Source organism: Mesitornis unicolor, unplaced genomic scaffold (assembly GCF_000695765.1).
Source record: "Mesitornis unicolor isolate BGI_N332 unplaced genomic scaffold, ASM69576v1 scaffold48610, whole genome shotgun sequence".
Taxonomy (NCBI): Eukaryota; Metazoa; Chordata; class Aves; order Mesitornithiformes; family Mesitornithidae; genus Mesitornis; species Mesitornis unicolor.
In genome coordinates, this window is record NW_010161253.1 from 1 (window position 1) to 14,105 (window position 14,105).

General features: G+C 40.5%; 1 protein-coding gene across 1 annotated transcript; it reads right to left on the minus strand.

Annotated features, from left to right (window-relative positions):
- Positions 1-5,689: 5,689 nt before the first annotated feature.
- On the minus strand, positions 5,690-13,172 carry KLHL22 (kelch-like family member 22). The gene is made up of 6 exons (XM_010192299.1): positions 12,896-13,172; positions 11,845-12,010; positions 10,263-10,981; positions 8,973-9,165; positions 7,343-7,576; positions 5,690-6,336 (listed from the first exon to the last, which is right to left on the minus strand). The coding sequence occupies exons 1-6, from the start codon at positions 13,120-13,122 to the stop codon at positions 5,959-5,961; spliced, it is 1,917 nt and encodes a 638-aa protein (XP_010190601.1). The 5' UTR covers positions 13,123-13,172; the 3' UTR covers positions 5,690-5,958.
- Between the last annotated feature and the right edge of the window lie 933 nt (positions 13,173-14,105).

Sequence of the window (14,105 nt, forward strand, 5' to 3'; positions counted from 1 at the left end):
AGCGGTCCCGGTGTGTGTTAGGCGGGGTGTGAGCGGTGCAGCCCCTCAGCGGGGCCGCCCTGCCCGCACACCGTTCACCTGGATTGCTGCTGGAATATTTTACCCCAGGTTGCTTCCGAAAAATCTGCCCAGACTTTGGGCTGAACACATCTAAGTGGGATCCGCCGACGTACCTCCACCTTCTCCTCATCTCTCAGAACATCCTCGGTGCTGCCGGGCCCCTGGTTTGCCATGGCGGCCCGAGGCACACTGCGTTTCCCTCCAGGGGCGTCCCTTCTGCCCCGTCCAGGGCTCCCCTGGGGCCTCCCTTCCTTCTCCACGCCTTTTAGCTCAGCAGGATGCCCCGCAGTCAGAGACTCAGACCACAGGTAGTTTGAAGACAGATCGCCTTTTCTAAGGTTTTCTTGTTTTATTAGTTGATTTTTTTTTAAGGAATAAAATGGACCACAGTGATAATTTCCTCTGATCTCGAGGTAACTTCCTACGTGCTCTAAGAGACAATTTCCTGTCGTCTCTTTATAGCCCTGTCTGGTTTGGGGTGCAGGCAGGAGGGAAGATGGTGTCACAGCCACTGAAGAGGAAGGAAGCCCCGGAAAGGACTCAGCAGGCCTCATGGGCAGGGGCTGGCAAGCGCTCGGCGCATGGTGCAGCATGAGCTGTTTGAATTTTAGAGGGAGGTTGGTGCGTGGTGACTTCAGACGAGCAGCGTGAGCCTTTGCGTGGTCTGACTCATATCTGGGAGAGCTGGCAGTGGCAATCGGCATTGCTAGCTGGAGTAGGCAAGGGCGTGACAAAATAACTGCATTAATTTCCCAGACTACTAGAAACCTTTGCAAATAGCGTGAGTTTAGCTCAGTCTCATGACTTTGTTTAATTTGTGGGTTTTTTGGTTTTTTGTTTTGGTTTTTTTCATTTTGCTTTGGGGCTGGCAATGTGAAATGAAGCAGCACTTGAAAGCAAAAATAATTTAAAATAGAAAAATAGATTTAGGATGATTGTCTTGAAGTGCCTAACTGGACTGTTGTGCAGATTTATTCCAGCTTTGGTGTCTTTCTTTCATGCTCTACCTCTTCTGAAAGCTCAGTCACAACATTTGTCATTTTTTTCCCCTCTTTGTTCTTCCTACATTGGCAACTAGTGCCAACGGAGGTGTTTGGATGGGAACATGTGGGTTGTGTCTCTGTAGACATTCAGCAGAGTTCAAATCATCTGAAATGGAAGACTCATCCAATGTCATCCTTATGTTTTAGACAAAATCATCCCGGAAAGTCTCATAACATCACTAACACGAAAGGATCTTAAAGTAGACCCTGAATACATGTACAGGTATCACTTTACGAGCCGCTGAAATGCAGCCGTCTCCTGAGTGAAAAACAACAGCTGTTCAGTCATGTACAGCAATACTAGGAAAACTACTGACCCAGAGATGAATAATAATATCTGAAAATTAATGTCTGTGCAAAAATATTTCATGCATTGCTAGGGAAGCTTACTTCGTAGCTATACCTTTGATCCATTCCTACTGGTTTAAGTGCTTGCATCTGCCAATGTTTAAAATGCAGGTAGACAGAATACAACAGATTATGAAGGTTATTATGTTTTCTTTTGTAATTTGAACAGGTTTGGATTGTTTTCTGTTTGGACATGGCCAAAATACAGTACTCGAACTTGCAATAATGTGCTAAATAATGTTTAAAAACAATTACAAAAGCCACAATTTAGCAGCAAAATTAGTAACACATGGTATATAGAAAGGAAATAAAAATTCCTACTGCTGCATTTTATTGAATTAGAATCTTTGTGAAAAGAAAAATAAAATGTAGTAGGTCAAATATGTAGTGATTTTGCCTCCATTTTCTATGGGTAATACTAAAATCTCAAAAGAGTTGAAACATACCAGGAATAAATAGTATTTAATTATAAACCACAACTGCATTTAGGAAGAATGAATAAATATGTGGTACCACTTTATTATTATATGTAAATACATTTATGCTCTTTGTCTTACCTGCCGGCATCTTCCACCCTCAAAGCATGGCCAAATAGCTGTAGCACAACTGAGGAGGTGGGGAGCTCTTAGTGTGCATCAGCTGGTGATAAAATAAAAACTCATTTGGCAGAATATTCCCTTGAGAAGGTCCTGTGTCTCTTTCTCTGCGCCCAGCTGCTCCTTCCTTTCGCCAGAAGCTTCTGACCCCATCAGTTGGGCTGAATGCCAAATAAATTCTACATGTGGCTGGTCTCTAAGTAAGGAGAAGTAAATTTCTGTCAAGGTTATAGAATGAGAATCCTTATTTATTTCAAATCAAGTACTGGGTATGCTTCCAATGCGAAATTAATGACCTTAATTTAAACCATGAGGAAATGGGAAAGGATATGTTGGATTTGGAGGCAGACAGCTGGAGAAGAAATACAGTAGTGAAAGCAGTTATGAAACAAAAACTGAAGCAGTCACAATCACTTCTCCAAATGTGGGAGCCTGAAGTACTTCAGGATACAAGTCTGCTAATTACAAATCTAGGAAATATGCCTATATAGCTTTACCTCTGTGCTGGCAGGAAGTAGGAAAATAGATCATCAAGAAACTTAGTTACTATTCTTTTGGACTTCCTAATGTATCAGCAGTTCAAGTGTTGGTATTTTGATCGCTGGGTTCTGGAAGAGTTGTTTGCCTATTCTCTTACAGACCAGAAATAACTTAAAGCTTTCTCAGTTCATTGTCCATCTGTCCACAATGCCTCGTGCTATACTGTCTCTGAGGACTTGCTGTAAAAAAATGTTTTTTTACTGTAAGATATGACACTGACATACTTAGGAGATCAGAGAATGTATAACTAAAAAAATATGGAACCGGCCTAAAATCCCTATGAGTGCATGTTTTTCTTGAGATAACACAAAATTTAAGTGGGCTTTTGAAGGCTAAGCTCTTAAAGTATCATTCTTGGTAGGAGAACTGATCAATAATCATTATACCTCTGTGTATCAATCTGTAATATCTCCTGTAATTTCTTTCTATAGGTAACTAGTAAACAAGAACAAAGCTCTTTATATCTGCCAAGTTAGAGAAAACTGCCAATTTTGAAGGAAAGCAATTTTATTATTGTTTACCTACGTGTTAGTTTGAAAAGGTACATGCTGGGCTAAAATGAGCTATAGCTAAATGATTAGAATGGCTTGAGCTAAGCTAAATTCAGTGGTTTTTTACCTAAACAAAATACATGCAAGTAAGATAGTGCATACCATAACTTTCAACAGTCACATTAATGCTCAGATGAGAAATGGTGGGGGTGAAAGCAATAGAAGTTTTGTTTTTAATCAAATCAAAATACCTAATACCTGCCCTTAGGTTTAGTTTATGTAACTTAGGGGTATTATACCACCAGTAACTAAAAAAAAAAGCAAAAAAAAATGCAGCAGTTCTGTCTAAGGCAGATAATCTGCTTTAAGGAAAAGTAATTTCCTTGTAACTGCATTCTAAGCCTTATATTGATTTGCTTTGCACAGCATCCAACTGCAACATTTAATAAATAATACTATTACAAAATTGCATATACTGATAAATGGAAAAACAGATCACCTGACTATCTGAACATCAGTATTCAAACACTGAAGAAGTGATCGAGTAGAAGCTAGGGGAAAAAAAACCCAACGTGAGTTTTCTCAAGATGTTTCTTTAGCTTTTTTAATTACTCGTTAATGTTTAACATAATCCTGAATGTCTTGCATTGTCCTGTGTAATCTAAGAGTTAGCTATTGGCTTGGTTATTTGTAATAGTCAGTAATACCCTCTAGTGGTATACGTAGGAAAAGAATCCAGACAAAGAATGATTACGTTTTTTTTTTTTGTTATCGTGAAAGAGGCTAAATAACATCTTCACTTGTGTACTACAGGGTATCACTGCCCTGTTGAGAAGTGCTAGTTAAAGTGGAGAATGCACTGCAGCATTAGACTTGAGTTGGCTGTTTGGGTTTAGTTAGAACAGGTGGGTCTAGAATATGACTTGGACCAGCAGAAGTCTTGAATCGCTTGTTGTTTGCAGCTAAAACAGATTGCCACTGCAAAACCTGCAGTCTGGAAGGTGTGGTTGTAGTGATGTCCAGGTCAGAGAGATCCATCCAGACATCTGAGAGCTACATTTAATTCCTGCACATTAGAAGTAAGTCTGTAGGCAAAATAGGAATACTCGTCAGTCTACAATACTGTAGTGTAATAAAGTCTGTATTTCCAGCCTCCATGTGCAGTTCAGAGTTCATTATAAAAACAGACTTCTGAAGAAGCTCGTATACAGTGTTTCCTGCAGTTACCAGGTCTTTTGTTTTATTTGCCAACTGGCAAAGGTTCAGAGATTGAGGTGAAAACTGACAATGCTGGAGAAAAAAATCCAACAAATGCCCCTCTTACCAAGAAAAAGCTTTGGAGCTTATTGAAAGAAGTGCATAAATACTCTTGAATCTTTTCCAGAAGCCCAGGCTACTAATGTTGAGTCATCTGGGTCCATTTTGAAATCATCTTTGTTTCAATAAACAAAATATCCCTAAGCAAAGGTAATATCCAGGAACAACTTCAATTTTTCTAAAGTCAGTGTGCACAGTATTTGTCATGATGTGATGATACTTGACAAGTATCATACATTCTGATTGTCACTTTGTTTTTGCCCTTGTTCTGCAACTCCATTATTGATAAAATATTTTAAAGCTTTTGGTAGTTTGTCATGGTTTTCTGGTGGCAGTGATTACTTCCCGCCCCTCCAAGAGGAAAGATCTCATACTATTCAGCTATCACACTGGTTCAGACTTTAAATCAGCTTCTAAACTAATGTTAAGCAAGATGGTAGTCAGAAGCCAATTATTTTAAGGCCTCATGAAGGAAGGATTTACTATGCCTTAGCTTTCTGAGCTGTATTAATTCTGCATTATGTTCCTGGCATTAGTTCAGCTATTGCAGGGTCTTGGACCTGAGTAATTTTCAATATCTCTAGTTACCTCCTTATTACTTTTTTTTCATATGCTGTGGCAAATCAATCTCTGCTTTTTTTCTTCTTCTAAAGCATACAATAAAAGAATGAAAAAAATTGCCCCTCTCCCAAGCTGGTGTAACTTCACTGGTATTAATGTAGTGCTATAGGATCTAATCAAACTTTCAGACTCCAAATCACAGTTAATAAAACTGAGACAGTAATTAAAAAGAACAAAGTTCTGACAAGGATTTATTAATTTATGCTTGTGAACAAATGTGTTTGACAGTTGAATGATGAGATTGCCATACTCTGTACAGTTTTTTCTAGAAATCGTCTTTCCACTGTGTCGACAGAACCTGCAGTACAGAAGTTCAGAAGTGGGTGTCAGTTCACAGACTCTAACCCAGTTACAAAGATGGCTGCATGCCCAGATGAGATGAAGGTTCAGACTTTCTTGCTACTGTTCCTATATGTTCAATCTTGCTGAAAAACCAATCAGGCTGTCTGACACCTGGCACAGGAGGGGAGACACTAGGTGTTACCTTCCTGTGTTAAGCTGGCTAAGAAGTTTTATTACCAAAAAGAACAGGAAAAAAATCTTTTAAAGCTATTTCAAGCTAAAAGCTGGAAGGAAAGAAGCTAGTCAAGCTGAGCCTTCTGTGCCTTTTTTTTTTTCAGTCCACGCTGAAGGTTGAGAAAAGTCTCCTTCAAAGGAAAACAACCTCTATACTTTAACTGGGGGAAAATGGCAGTTCTGTGGTTACTTTAAAACTGCTGCTTTCTGGCAGGTGGGCAGATACAGACTGTAAGTGGCAAATTGTGCAGAACACTTGCAGATGGGCAGATACTGACTGTGGATGGCATTTTGTGCAGAACACTTATTTTTCAAACCTTTAAATATTGATTTATGTATATAAGAAAGACATATAAAATCTCTAAATATTTTCTCCAAGCCTTAATTTCCTCATCCACTGGCAAAAAAAATAAATATTAAAGTTTTCTAATCTTCACTTGAATTGTCAAATTCCTCCCAGTCTGATACACTCATAACTTCCGATGGAAAGTCAAGGTGATATTTCACACGGTCTGTGTGCCATTCTGAGAACCATTTCTCTGTTTCCATTAGAACAGCCCTGGGCAAAGTGAGAACGCAGGCAGCCATCCCAGAAATATCATCCTCCAACTGGGGTCCTTCCTCCCAACAGTCTCTCTCTGCATCGTAAATGTGGACATAGTCCATGCGGATTCCTCTGTTGTGGGATCTGCCTCCCAAGACATAGATCCTGTTGTCTAAGACTGCAATACCTGGCTCTCCGTGTCCTGCAGGAAGTGGACATACATTTGTCCACTGATCAGTGCTTGGCCTGTAGCAGGCAACCTGTAAAAAAAATGAGAGAGATTAGCCAAAATCAAACTTGTATCTTAGTGACAGAGCCTGGCCACATGGCAGACTATTTAGGAAGCCATGCAATATCATCAGTCTTTTGACAGGGTGTTGATAATGGAGAGAGCATATCACTGTGTAGTAGAAGTACAGTACTCGGCAGAAAATCGTGCATGCAGCATTGAATCACAACTTCTGACCCTGCTGCTGGGGTAACAGCTGTATGTCACTCAAAAATGTATGCAAGGGTGAAAGAGATAGGGACATATGCTAATATAAGCTCAGACATAATGCATCTGTTTGCATTAGTTAAAAATGAGCTGGAACAAACAAATACGAAAAACCTGCTATGCTGTCTCTGCACCGTATATTGGGAAGCTTTAGATTTCATTGGGTACCTACTTGGCTCACTGCTTCTATTTGTAAGCACCTTTTTATCATTCAGATACGCTGCCATCTTCATTGGCTTTATAAGAGCAGTTATTTTTGTGACTTCTTTTCATGTCTCTAGCACTTCTAGAAGCTGGAGTAAGACTCCCAGGCATCACTTATCATCAGGTACTGTAAATTTAATAGCATTATACAATTGCCATCCAACATATCCGTAAATCTGTCCTGCAATTAAACATTGGTAATTCGAAAGTCCTCAACTTAGAAAAGAATGCATGTGAGAAGACAATGCAAAGTGAATTTAACTGTTCTGCTACTTGCTGGGTATATGCAGCCCAATGAATGTTATCCTGCAAAGTTGTTTTAAAATTGGTAGGAATTCCAGTTGCTAGAGCTTTAATGTTTTGTGGGTTAGACAATGCATTCAAGACATACAGTAGTAAATAAATAATTGCAAGTTCTACAATTGAGTGGGGGAGAGCTGGTGCAGTAGCTCTTGCTAGGCAGACGGTTAAATTAGCATACTTAGTAGGAGAAAGATACGTCAGAGTGCAAGCATCCATAAGAAAGACACTCTTCCAAGAAGGACGCAGGTATGACGTGCTCTTACCTGGTGAACATCTCTTCTGTAACCAGAATCATTGTTGCTTCCTCCAATTACGTAGAGCTTTCCTAGCAGTGCTGCCATCCCATGCCAAGCACGTCTCACCGGACCGTCTGCTAAAACCTCCCAGCGGTCAGTCTTTGGGTCATAACATTGTAGCTCCTTTAAATAGTCTTCTCCTCTCCTCCCACAAGTAATATACATCTTCCCATCCAGTGCTGCTCCAGCATGTGCATATACCTGTATCACCCCGTGGGAAATCAAGAGGTTGAGGCCTGGATTTATTAATTTGTCCCAGTTTCAAAGTATGGAATAGACATCGGGGAGTGACATTCTTCATGAGTTAAGCAGATATGAACATCTAGGATTTTCTTTTAGACAGTTCCTTTCTAGGTGATTATGCTGTGTGAATTTCTGAATGAAATACACTAGAATTTCTAAAACTTCCAGAACTGCTGTAGGTTCTCATTCTTTATTTTTAGCTGAACACTCATACTAATACTTTTCTCCCTAGTCTACTTGGAAGTCTTTCTGTTGGAGACTTTTCTTATCAAGCATTGTTATCAAGAATGCAAGATATCCCACTTTGCAGTACTCAGTTGGATCTTTAAGCTTTTTATATCCCTGGCATTGACACACATTTATTATTTGCAACCTCACACAACCGCCGCCTTCTCCTGTTTATCCTCTTCTGCCTTTGCATCCCTTCTGTAAAACAGCAGTAATATTTATGTTTCTAAGGTGTCCTGAGATTTTCAATTGAGAGGCATTATGATACCATAAATATTTTGTGCTGATCACTAGACCCAAAGCTTTTAGAAGGTGTAGTAGAAATCAGCAGTTTCTTGAAAGATTGCTTAGGATTTTTGTTTTCTTCCCTAACAAGATTAATCAAGCAGTTGTTTGTATTTATTTTCCTCCTTGACATGAAAACTTTTAACATGAAAACGAAAATTCTTGCCTTTTTTAGCTATATTAGAGCTTGGAACATAAACTTTTCCACTCATAACCCCAGTTTCTACATTACTACACTGTTTCCTGGTTCCTGAGGTCACAACTACTAGTTTTGCAATGGCTGTTTTAGAAGATAAATGGTACTGATGACAAAATGTAGCTATTCACTCACGTATTTCGAGTGAGTAATGGTCTTACATTAGCTGCTGAGATGTGATTCTGCGTCACATAAGCTATTGTGACCAGCACTTGTTACCCAATCTCAGTTCGGTGTCCAGGAACTATGTGGTCTATAGAAACTGATGGACCTTCTTACTGGGGCATGGTCTCTTCTGATCAGGAGTAAAGTGTGTTGTCAGGACTGTAAGTGAGAAGCTTGTACTACTGTGGCTCATAGTTAATGAGACTAAGAGGAATGGGAACTTCCCAGAGATTATGTGTTCAATTTTAAATGGTTTGAAGAATTAACACAATAAAGGGTCAAGGGAAAACAAGAAGAAAACAAGGAATTTACATATATTATTATTCTCCTTTCTTGATATTAATTTTTCCCATATTCAGAGGGTACTGTTTCCCATCAGAGTATCAGCACATTTAAAGCTACACATAAGAAAAGTATCTAAAAAGATGAAATCAGGAATTGGGGTACTGTAGTAGTGTGTGTGGCTAATGCACTCCTTACCTCCTTCTTCAGAGGTGTCACATACTCCCAAGTGTTGCTTTTAGGGTCATACCTCTCCACTTCCCTCAAGTCTTCATGGTAATCTCGGCCTGCGACAGCATATATATAGTTGTCCACAACACAAACACTGAGGTCAGCATGCTCTTGCTGTAGGGATTGGATCTGAAACCATTTGTTGTGTCGCGGGTCATACCTTGTAAAAGAACAGGATCAAAGAAAGTTATTCATACAGCCGCAGAACCATTGCTGGAATACCAGACAGCACCACAGATGTGGGTTACTGTATTGTCTTTGGCTGAAATTGAGCTCGGCTGTAAGTGGAGTGAAATTTGGCCTTGTCAGCATTTTATTATTAGCAAAGTTGTTTTATTCTATTTTTAGAAGATGTATTTTAGTTGATATAATCATGCTATAAAAGCCTAGGTTTTCCATGATCTTATACACTGCTGTCAGGTTATATTTAAAAATCTCTGCTTGCACAAGGTAAAACAGTCTAAAAATAGCACAAAGGATATTCAAGAGGCCAAGAGGGGCATAAATTTGTGGTGGGTTCTTTGAGTTCTTTGACTTTTTTCCCCAAATATCTGCTGCTCAAAGTGAACTTCATGATTAATTTTCAGATCGAGATATCTATCTGGTCTGAAAATTTTAGTTACAGAGAAAACTGTTTGTGAAGTGAAACTGCGCATGACATAAAATAAGGGCAACTTAGCTAAAACTACTAAGAATTACCACATTATAAAGATAGAAGGGTTTATATCTGGTTTGCAATGTAATGGGCATTACAATCTAAAACTGATACTTCTGCTCTTTTCCCTGGCACAGAAGCCCTTAAGAGCACTCTGGAATGCTGCTATTGTGCACACAAATCCTCGACAATCAACCAGTGATAGCATTTTATTTAAAAATCCTTTTTGGTAGCTAAATGCCTTTGCATTGGGACCAAAACTACACAGAGAACTTTTAGGAAATCCCAGTTCAAGAGCATCTAGACAGTCTAAGGTTGCAGGGGATTCTAGTTCATTACTGCTTTAATACTTCCTCCGACAGGGCAGAAAGTAGCACACGTAATGCTCTTGAATGAGTAGCTGTTTCTACCTTATCATGCTCTTCTTTGTCCCATAAGCACTGCTGGCTCATTTCTTTATTTCTTGTTTTCTTTCAGTGAGGCTTCTGCTCAGTTCCTAATAATTTGGCCGGCAAGGACACATACTGCGCAACGGGCTTACTGACTAAGAGGTGGGCAATAGGGTGGTAATAAGAAGAATAGCAGGATTATCCTTATCTTACCTCCAACACCTTGACTCTGCTCGAAAACCACTTACATTGTTGTCTCCGCCAATTAAATATACAAAATTATTGAGAACTGCAATCCCTTGGTTGGACATTCTGGGGGCTAGTGCAGCTGTAAAGTGCCTCCACTCTCCCAACAAGGGGTTCAGATACTTGGCTTGATCACTGAGGACAATGGATGGAGTAGAATGCATCCCTCCAAATCCCACTACACACTGGAACTCTGATCTCAGCTGTGTCTGGGAGCTCTGAAGCATTGGCTGAAGACATTCATTCTTGTGGTACATTAATGCATCTGCGACTGTATCTTTTAAAGGACATGGACTTAATTCATCATGAAGCCTTTGCAGGACCTGGGGTTCCATCAGAGGAAAACGAACTGTCTCCAGTAGCTTAAGGGGTTCCACCAGGGAGACCTGATCTGTCTCCAGTTGCTCTGGAGAATAATGATAAAAAAGTGCCCCATCATAAACTTGAAACTCATAGTTAACCTCCAAACGGTTGCTGCTGAGAAGGGAGTAGACTTTCTGCAAGGGTAGCTGTCGGTACACTTGTGTCCTTGAGAAAGCCGCAAAGTTCTTCAAAATGTAGGAGTCCAGCTGATCACTCAAATGTCTCAAGTCATAATGGTCAGCTAGTTTGTATACATCGAGGATGTTCTCTTCGTCTACCCAGGACATGAGGAAATCGCAACAGAACTTAATGACTTCTGGAATCTGCAAGAGAGATATTTTTTATTTCAGACACCACTTGCCTCACAGTCAAGAGACAGGTGACAGAAACCTGAGATGACTGTGAGAAAGTTGTCTGCAAGACGACTGCTCTCCTCACAGTCTGATCACTGCATCACTCAAGACCACAGAAAGCCATTTGAAGGGAAAATTAATGTTTAGTGTTGTCTTCTGAACACAAAGTGAAGTTGTATCTGGCAGGAGGGACTACTGCCAAATAAAGAACTAAATGCTGTCCAAAAGTCGCTCTGCTAACAACTTGGTGCTAGGTGTGTAGAAATCCACCCAAGTAAGCACCCAGAAAGATCGAGATTTAGTATCAAAGCCTTGTGCAGCAGTTAGCTGTAGGGGAATTAGAGAGAAAACCCTTTTCTTCAAGGCACATGAACTCCGCACTTGGTGCAGAAACCATAGCGGTGACAGTGTCAGGGGAGGTTATGTGCCTGTGGATGCAATCTGGGGAAGATCTTGGCAGGCTTGAGCAGCACAACAATTTCTGAGCAGCAAGCCCTGTCCTTTACCATAGGCCAGAGGTATTCTATTCTAGGGAACTTTTCATAAGCAAATCTTAAGTGCGTGCTGTATAAAACAGTCCTCTAGTGAAATGGTAAACTTTTGTTAAGTAATAAAACCATTGGCACAAATGAGAGACACATGCACTCATTCATTGTTCTGACACTTCCACAGTTAGTTCCAGTGGAAACAGCATCCCACAGAAATTCTTCTCATCAGACCCATGCTCTTTTTCACCCCTTAACCCTCCATCTAACCAGATACTCATGTTTGCTCTTTTCTTTCATTGCTGCTTTGGTTTCTTGCTTTTTTTGTCACATCTCCCAGTACCTCACCTGAAGCTGACAGGCTGCAGCTAAGGTTTCCTGTACGCTGTTCACACTAAGTTCCAGCTCAGAAGTGTAAATGAAGTTCAAGATTTTGCACATTGCATTGTAGGAGATGCCATGAATATGAACCTCTTCTTGTTCCATCTCTCTCAGTCCTCCTGCAAACATTCCTCTGTAAAAAGACAAGGGCACACATGCTGTGGCAGATTTGCATTGAAGCTATATTCAGTTTGCTTATCTTATATTGTCCTGGGAACATAAATATTCAGAAAGGTAAGAACCTAGCCAGACACTTCTATGGGATTACCTCTTCTCTAATCCAATGATAGAAACAGTACACGCCTTTAGGGCCTGAGAAAGTAATATTCTTCATTGTGCAAGAAAACAGTAGGGGCCATCTGAAAGCTATGATTCACATCTGAAGGACTTAAATACAGACCCAGTACATATGGATAGTCAATGGGAAGAGGCAGTACTGGAGTGTGGGGGAAGAGGAAAAACAGGGGAATTTGGGACTGTAAGAATTTTTTCTAAGCTAGAGCAGTTCTTCCTCCAGTTAGAATTTCATCTGGATTGCCTTGGGATTTGTTTGTTTGCTCTACGAATATAAGGTCAGTTCAAGAAACTGCTAGTCAGATTGACCAGGGAGTGCCTGATTTAATGGACAGCAAGTCACACTATAAGCACATAACAGCGGAGTGACCCACTTCAGTGACTTTCTGTGTCGTATGAAATGATGACCACAATGGGCAAAGTCTTACAATGCTAAGGATATGTTAAAAGCCACCCAGAGCGCATTTATGCAGAATACACCTGTTCAGATAGTGTCTCCTCTTTATATACCAGGTACCACAGGCAGTGAATTTAGTGGAGGTAAGCTCAGTGTGCTGGAACAGAGAGATGAATAAAGCCATACTTGGTAATTTGAAGCACATGCAGTTCCATCTTACAGGTCTAATTTCACATCCAGAAGCAGTGTGGCAGAACAGAAGGTATGGATGTTGCAGGTTTGAGTAACATTCAGACACATGCTTTTTACTGCCATACTGAAGTGTACCTGAAATAGTCACAGGATGCAGCTAGAAGTATGCGATGAGCCTCAATAGGTTTCTCTTCCACTACCAGAACTACATCGAAGAGGATGCTGCTGTCTCGGAGAGATACCAAGCCACTGAGCAAGGCCTGAGAGTGCTCTGCACTGCGGTATGTGTTGCTGGTGCGCTGCTGAAGGGAGGGCTCGAGTTGAGCTTTGTGTGGCTGAGTCAGCTCCTGATCCTCCGCCATCCCAGGCAGAAATGCTCAGCCACCAGCTGTAGCAGAACGAAATCTGTGAGACAACAGAATCAGCAAAGGTTTGTGCCTTTTGCTTTACAAATGGTCCTCTGACCCCCGTCTGTCACAGTAAATAAATCAAACCAACGCTTCAATCAATGGAGAGACAGTTCTACCCTGAAGCAATTATTCCGAATGATGATACTGGAAATGGACAGGTGTATATCACCAAACTGGCAGAACATGCTTTTCAAACAAGTATTCTGACTCTTGGGTTTTCAGTTCAAGAGTCAGAGTGTGTAGCATTTGGGGATATTTTTTTCTTAACAAGAGTCTCACTTCCCAACCTATTACCAGAACCCCTTGTTTCCTTTGCATTTCTGCATAATTTATAACAAAGAATAAAACTGCCATAACTTTTGCCAAATTCCAAGTTGCCCAATATCCTCAGATAATTTTGCTGCAATACAAACTGCACCTTTACTCTTTCTCTTGATATTTTAGCCCAGAATCTGAAAGCTCTCCTCTCTCCCTCTCTTTGGTTTTTTATTTTCCTTAGCTGAGCACATTTCCACCTATCATTCTGTAAGATACTACATGAAACTGTAGGCTTCAAAGTGAGTTTCTTTATTGTGGCAACTTCAAGCTAGCATGAACAACTGCTTTTCACTTCACCATGATCCCCTGCAGAAAGAGGGTATTTCCTCCAGCCTAGGCAGTGTGGAGGGCCATCCTGTACCTTTTTCTAGGGCTCCCATTGATACTGTAGGAAAGTCTCCAGGGGCACATGGGAAAACACCTGTAAAAAGCTGGCTGGAAGTGACTGTGTTTCATGTCTATAGTTAAGCTGTCAAAATCTCATGAGTCCTCTTCTGACACCCTGTAATTTACCCTTTCCATTGTCATTGAAGAATGTCATAAGTTGTAGCAGTTTGGGCTCTTAGACTCTACCCAGTTGTCAGAGCGCATTAAAAGAAAATGCATTAGCAAAAGGA

What these genes read in the sequence shown, in the direction of transcription:
- KLHL22 (XM_010192299.1), bottom strand. Translation starts at nt 13,122, where the DNA reads ATGGCGGAGGATCAGGAGCTGACTCAGCCACACAAAGCTCAACTCGAG. An exon ending in GCATCCTGTGACTATTTCAG is followed by an intron (nt 12,011 to 12,895) that starts GTACACTTCAGT and finishes GTCTTTTTACAG; the next exon opens with AGGAATGTTTGCAGGAGGAC. An exon ending in TGACACCTCTGAAGAAGGAG is followed by an intron (nt 7,577 to 8,972) that starts GTAAGGAGTGCA and finishes GGGGTGATACAG; the next exon opens with GTATATGCACATGCTGGAGC.